The sequence below is a fragment of the Echinops telfairi genome, unplaced genomic scaffold (assembly GCF_000313985.2).
Source record: "Echinops telfairi isolate 266 unplaced genomic scaffold, ASM31398v2 ScPeMD7_3533;HRSCAF=4204_0, whole genome shotgun sequence".
Taxonomy (NCBI): domain Eukaryota; kingdom Metazoa; phylum Chordata; class Mammalia; order Afrosoricida; family Tenrecidae; genus Echinops; species Echinops telfairi.
In genome coordinates, this window is record NW_022107431.1 from 25,848,150 (window position 1) to 25,855,301 (window position 7,152).

Below are 7,152 nucleotides of genomic sequence, written 5' to 3' on the forward strand. Positions count from 1 at the left end.
ATCATTCTCAAAACATTTGCTCTCCACTTGAGCTCTTGATATCAGCTCCTCAGGTTTCCCCCTCTCTCCACCCCATCCTTCCTCCCTCCCTCCCGCCCTTACGAACCCTTGATAATTTGTAAATTGTTATTATTTTTTCATGTCTTATACTGTCCGATGTTTCCCTTTACCCACTTTTCTGTTATCTGTCCCCCAGGGAGGAAGTTATATGCAGATCATTGTGATCGGTGCCCCCTTCCCCCACCACCTTCCCCTTCCCCTCCTGGTATCTCTACTCTCATTATTGGTCTTGAGGGGTTTATCCCTCATCTTTAGTTTTCATTAATAAAATTAAATTTATTTGACATTTTCTAGCACCTGGGACAGGGCCATAAATGATCAATGAATAATTGATGCATAAAAATTGGAATGAAACAAATAAGCTAATGAACAAATTATGTTCTATTTTTGACATGCAGAGATTTTAATCCATGCCATGTCATTCATGGGACTGCATGTGACTAAGGCTCTAAATGTAGAAGTTACTGACCAACCACTGACAGCAAAAGCATTGAGCATAACGTTGCTTAGAGCAGTGTGTGGATGGAGAAAACCAAGTACTTAGAAGTACTAATGTTCAAGGACGGGAGGAAGGAAGAACCTGAACGGAGAATCGTTTGCGGTGAGAGCAATGAGGAGAGGACGCGAGCATGGAAGCCCTCAGAGAAATGAACCTCAGAAAGACTTGATCAACAGTGTCCACCTCAGAGAAGGGACACAGAACATGAACATGTGCAGTCAAGGGGTTTGGCAAAAGACCCCTGCTGCCCTTTTCTAGAGCTTCATGCAGTGGCTGGTGGAAATCTTCATGAATAAGAAAGAAAAGGGGTGATCATTAGTCTAGAAAGTCAGGAGACTCAAATTTTGAAGTTGAAGATTTGGTGAATTCAGACAGAGCATTTAGTAGCAGAGTTAATCAAAATGTTTGCCAGTTTCCTCCTTGATCATGAAAAAATGTAAATGAGAATATGTCACTCCATAGAATGCAAACATGATAAAATGGACTTATATTACCACAAAGTGATACAGCTTTAATTTAAAAGAAACTTGGGCATTTTCCAATCACTTAAGATAAAGTGGAGAGGACAGTGATTACTGCTCATTTTTATAATGATAAAACTCCCACATAGAGATTAAGAAGCTCAACAGAAGTTTAGCACATTGGAAATTGGAGAATCAACTCATATATAGGTCTCTGGACTCACAGCTTGCTGATTTTTCCCCATCACATCAGCTCAGCTCTCTTTGGGGTGATTTAAAAGAGAAATACTTTTTTGTAAGCAATGTCCTGAAAGGTTTCAGGGAGCAGCTCTCAATATGGGGCATGAATGTGTGGGAGAAGGTTAGCTGGGGCTGTCTTTCAAGAGATGACTATCTATGTACATCTCCCAACTCAGCCTTCTGTGATTTCCAGGTGGTGACCTGAATTCCGCCTCTCTGAGATGGTTACCATCACAGAATTGGCTATAATTTGTGGACGCCCTCTCCCACAGCTGGCAGTTAAACATTTACATGCAAGAGCCCTGGTGGCATAGTGTTACACGCAAGTACATACCTGTCCAACATGTCCCTGGTCTCATTGAGTAGCTTAATCGTGGTAACATCTCTAGGAGAGAGTCCACAGGCCTGTAAAGAGCAAATGCTGCATGTTAGCACTTCAACTGAAGCAAGGGGTTGTAATAAACAAATCACAGTCATAAATAAGAGCCCAGGAAATTTAAGTCTGGGTAGGTCCTATCAACAATCCAAAACAAAGTCTGAATCCTGAAAAATAGTAAAAGTTCATGTGCACAGTTAAGTAGAGTTTTAAACATGAGCCAAAGTAAAATTCTACTTTGAAGATCTTTATCTTGAGGTTTCTAGTATGTATGCGGAGACAGACATGGACTAGGTGCTGGAGAGGCAGGGACCTGAACTTGTTTCCAAGCACCGACTCCCACGCTGCCACCCCCTTTACACTCCGGACACCTTCTCAGGCTGTGTGTGTCTTTTTTCACCGACAGCCTCTGGGGCTCAGTGAGTGTCACCTTTCAATTTCAAATTTCATTTGTTTCAATTCAGTTCAGGGAAGTCCTGGTCTACCACCTTTTTATCTGCTCCTCTTAATCAGTGTCTTCTTCTGCTCTCCTGTTGAATTTTCAACTTTGGATATTGTTCCAGAAATACTCTTTTTAAAAAAACCAAACCAAACGATTTTACTGCATCTCCTTGAGAGTTCTATTCTATAAGATTGTATTGCTCTGCAGCGTCTAGTAATTGCTGCTGGTTCAATTTAGACTTTACCTCTAAATTCTGAGGTTTCTTTCAGTGGATTAAAACATTCCTTTGCCTAGTCATCCATGTGGGGCACCACAATACCCACATAGGTGCCACCCAGGGTTCTTGGGGCAAGGAAGCCTAAGGTAATGGGAACAAGCAGCTTGTTGGAATGGGCACTGAGGTCTCTCTGTTCTAAGACTTCTCCATTGCCCAGTGAGTGACAGTAGGGAGTCTCCTCCAACTGCAAAGAATGGTGTGATCCAGCTTACGAAGGATGAATCAAACAACTAATTTTGTAATCATGACAGAAACAACCCAAACCGGTTAGCGTTTATTATTCCTAATCAATCCCTACTGCCCAGAAAACAGGGCAGCCCCAGCCTGGTGGGCGGCTGTTAGAGCCGGCCTCCGTGCTTTCCATCTGAGTGATTACAACACTCTTCAGGCACCTTCGTACGGCCATCATTTATTTAAGATTGAAAAAAAAGCAAATCTGAGTGTGCCGTGGCCTGACTGACAGCTGTCTTTGGCTATCATGGGAGTCCCAATCCCTGATCTTAGCATATAAAAGTCTTCATGGTCTCAGAGGAGCCCGAGTGGGAGGGTCATAAGAAGAGCTGCTAACCGAGTGTCTTCACCATCTTGGCTCAGTTTCTGACTCTACTCTGCAACTTGACCTTACATAAATACACTCCAGGCACATGAGATTGAACTTGCCTCTAGTTCCCTGGGTGAAGTAAGCATGCCTGACTTATGTCACTGACATACATCACAGGGTCCACCACATAACGACACTCAATGAAAATGCAAGTGGAAATCAGTCATATGTGCGGCTTGTTTTCTAAAGAATGGGATATTACTTACGGTCCTGAAATACACCCATTGCATTCATGTGTGAGACACATAGACACTTACTTTTCAAAAGAGAGTAAAAACCTTAAAAGATACAGCATAACGTGCTTGGTTAAGCAGTTATGAACGGAGTACCTGGACTGCTAACGGAGTTTCTTCATCAGGCATCATATAAGGGCATAACAGAGATTTGGACCCATCTTTATTTATCCAAGAAGAGGATTTATGCTGCTCCACGAGATTTCTGATGCCTTTTAGTTTTTGCTCCAAGTCCAAAAGGGACAAAGAATGCTTCAGAGAAACACTAGGAACAGAGAAAAGGGAATTAGGATAAGTTAAAATGGTAACACCCACTACACACACTTTTCCTAGGCTAGGGTCTGAAATCCTGTTCCAGCCGGTCAATTATGAAATGTCCACAGTGAAATTACTGGATGAGACCAGCCACCACACATGGAGCCAAGAGAAACGGGCACCGCTTTATAATGCAGCACCACAGGGAATTTCACAAGAAAACGTTTACTGCAATTATAGCCCAACGTTGGTATGTAAACCAGATGTAAAAATCTCAGGAGATTTTAAGTAGGTCTTTTATCTCACAACCCAAATCTTTTTTGTTTACTTAGAAATCAATCATTAAGCAATGATATAGTAACATGTTTTCCCTCTCAGTATTAAATGGTTGATATTGACGAAGGAAAAGGATTTCACAACCCAATATCCTAAGGTGGTATATGTATTAAACTTTTACCAAGTCACTAGTTTTATTAATGAAGTCCTGGTGGCAGAGTGGGTTATAAGTTAGGCTGCTAACTGCGAGATCAGCTGTTTGGATACACCAGCCACTGCTCCTGTAAAGACCTATAGTCTCGGAACCCCCAGGGAGTAGATGTCCTCTGTCCTGTCCAGTTGCTATGAGTTAAGCTTCACTAGAATCATAATTCTAAGTTTTCTTTATCAGAATTAAAAAGGCTGATAAAGCAGAACTCCAGTTTTACCTTCCTAAAATCTTCTGCACGGCTTGTTTAATGACTGTGATCAGTTCGGTCAGGCCTGAGGGAAAAACAAACAAACTTGACAGTCTGGCCCACTTTTTAAAGGCCTTCACTGTATAAACCAATCCATTAATGAGTCTAAAGGTCACACATGAGGATCTCACCATCTCCAAGGAGGTGTTGGATACTTGATAAATATTGCTGCTGGACATCCGGGGGAGCAAGAATTGTCTGTGTAATAGAGATAAGGTTCTATTAGGCAAGTTGTTTTATATTTTAGTAAATAAGTATTCTTTTCAGTATTAACATGAACTGAGATTTTGGGGCCTGGAATGAAAGGAAAAAATAATATACTTTAACATGCAAAAAGGTTCCATTTTAAAATAGAAAAAATTAGTAATGCTACAACTTCACAATCATCTGAAGCATAAAGATACTTATTTCATAGCTACTGACAGCAGGAAAAATGATATTCAATCAAATTTTGAACCCTTTGAAAGAAAAGGGCACTAGTCCGTGCATTAAACTTACAGTGCCATTTTTGCCAACTGCAGCGTTGTCCAAGTATATGTATCCACCAATGATGTTTAACTGGACTCTCAGAAGAACCACCAGCATACAGGTACTGTATACAGCTACAATACTTCTTGTGAAACCTGCATGGAAGCAAGACAACCACTTGGTGTTATTATTACAGCACACGCACATGTATAAAAATCACAAGCCAACTAACTCTATGGCTGTTTTCTCATAAAGTGACTTTCAAAATCTGTCTGCCATGGATGCAAGTACAAAATGTCTCTGCTCAAAATATTTCATAATTACTCTGTCACCTGCTAACACCTATCCGGTAAGATTTTTTATTTAAAACAATAGCTAATACAAATATGACAGGTGCCAGAGTTATATAGCATGCCTCGTCCCTTCTGCAGGGAAACAAGAAAGGCCTGGGAGGCACCAAGGGAAGCAGCAATAGGACTCTTAGAGGTGCTCAGGCCAGCAGTTTAGTGGGAGGACAGTTCAGATAGATAAGGGAAACAGCGTGGGTAGGAGTCACAGCTGCCAAGGTCAAGATTTAACACAAAGGAGAGTGAAGATGTTGATGTCTGTGGAGAGGTGTAGCAGGATAAGAAAAGTGTGCAATGAACCATAAGCAAACCACAGGCCGTGGAGATGCGTCTGGGTGGAGACCCAGTGTGTAAGCAGGCTACAGTGCCTGCAAGAGAGAAGGGAGAGAAGGGAAAAAGGTCATGGAAAGATCTTTGGTCAGAGGGGTGTGAGAATGTACAAGTCAAAAGGAAATACAGGGGACTGAACCCCAAACCAAACTCATTGCTACCAAGTCGATTCCAACTCATCCCGACCCTACAGAGCAGAAATACCCTAGAGGCCGGGTGTCTACGGCTGCCACCTTTGTGCAGGCTGTCACCTCTTTTCCACAAAGTGGTTCGTGGGTTTGAAGCACTGTCTTTTCTGTTAGCAGCCAAGTGCTTGCCCACTGGGCCACCAGGGTCCTGAAACAAATACCCAAAGAACTGATTCTGACTTATAAGGACCAGGGCTCTAGAGGGGTTGAATTTGTTTACAAGTCAGGAAGCATCATACAGTCAATAAAGACACGATGAGTGAATGAGGAAACAGCAGCGAGGGATAGTACGTATAAGGAGGTTCTGAGACAGTCAATAAAGGTACGATGAGTGAATGAGGAAACAGCAGCGAGGGATAGTACGTATAAGGAGGTTCTGAGACAGGTAGAGCGTTAGGCTCCACGGTAGTTTTTCCTCTTTCTCTAAAAAAATGTTTTACTGGCATATAACTCACATATTATTAAGTTCACTATTTCAGTTATATTAAGATTTGTGCAGGCATCACCAGTCAATTTTAGAACATTTCTTTCTTTCTTACGGTCTTTGTTGTTAGTTCCCCACCCCCACCCCAAGCTCCCTTTCCATGACCCCAGGCGATTTTTAATCCAGTTATCTCTCTACAGATTTATCTATGCTGGCTTTCATATACGGAAATACATACAAAATAAAAACAAGAGACAAAACCAAACCAAAAACAAGGACAGAACAGAGAAAAATCTCAATCAAAAAGGAAGAAGATATTAATAACTGGAACAAATTTTAAATGGGTCAAAAGAGATCAAAAGATAAGGTGTTACATTTTAACTGAACTACATTTACTATAAGGGACTTTACAATGTTCTCTGACAGCCAGGCTATTCACAGCCACCAAAGTCATTTTTAATTTCAAAGTGTCATCAATATGAAACTTTGCAAACAATAACAAATTAAAGTAAATGTAAGTTGGCGTAAAAACGTACTTTAGGCTATAATATTGTCATTATTATCATAAAAACTCTTACACCTATCGGGTACTTTCTGTGGCAGAATATTGACCCATTTACTTTCTGAGAATTATTTGATGTAATCCTCACAACAACTCTATGAGGCAGGTAAAGGAATCACAGAGTACCAAAATTACCCCATCACTGCATTAAGGCTCTATGTCACACAGAACACGAGCGCTTACTTATTATCTTCAGATCCTCCCATATCTCCAGCTTGTTTGAAGGCCTGAAAGAAAAAAAATCAGAAAATAGTAATTTAGACCATCTAGTACAGCAATAGAAATGGGTTGATTCTGACCACTGACACCCATGTACCTGGCTCACAGGTACTAGACGAGAAGATGAGACCAGGTTGGCTGGTCTGAAGATGATGACCTAACCCGAGGGGGCTAGGGCTGTTGAGAATTTGTGAAAGTACCCATGGTCTAAAGGCAAGGAGGCCAATGGGCACCCTGGTGAGCTAAGTGAGGCCGCCCACATTGAGTTGACCAGAACCCAACCAGATGAAGATAAGATTTTTGAGCCATGTATTGGGGCATATTGCTGCTGACTTTATGGATGGCCTGTCCTGATTTGACTTTGCAGATAGATGTAGACTCACAGGATCCAACTGGAATGAAGATTCTTCACATCAAAGAACATGATTGTGTCCTC

The 7,152-nt window shown here is 41.5% G+C and overlaps 1 protein-coding gene across 2 annotated transcripts in view; it reads right to left on the minus strand.

The window, feature by feature from the left end:
• PEX3 (peroxisomal biogenesis factor 3) overlaps nt 1-7,152 on the minus strand; it is a 47,032-nt gene that overhangs the window by 13,420 nt on the left and 26,460 nt on the right. For both annotated transcript variants that reach the window (XM_045294680.1, XM_004701968.3), the window contains 6 exons: nt 6,681-6,724; nt 4,677-4,801; nt 4,310-4,376; nt 4,149-4,203; nt 3,286-3,454; nt 1,595-1,665 (listed from right to left, as the gene is read on the minus strand). In XM_045294680.1, the coding sequence (XP_045150615.1) occupies nt 1,595-1,665; nt 3,286-3,454; nt 4,149-4,203; nt 4,310-4,376; nt 4,677-4,801; nt 6,681-6,724 (531 nt within the window). The remainder of the gene's footprint in view (nt 1-1,594; nt 1,666-3,285; nt 3,455-4,148; nt 4,204-4,309; nt 4,377-4,676; nt 4,802-6,680; nt 6,725-7,152) is intronic.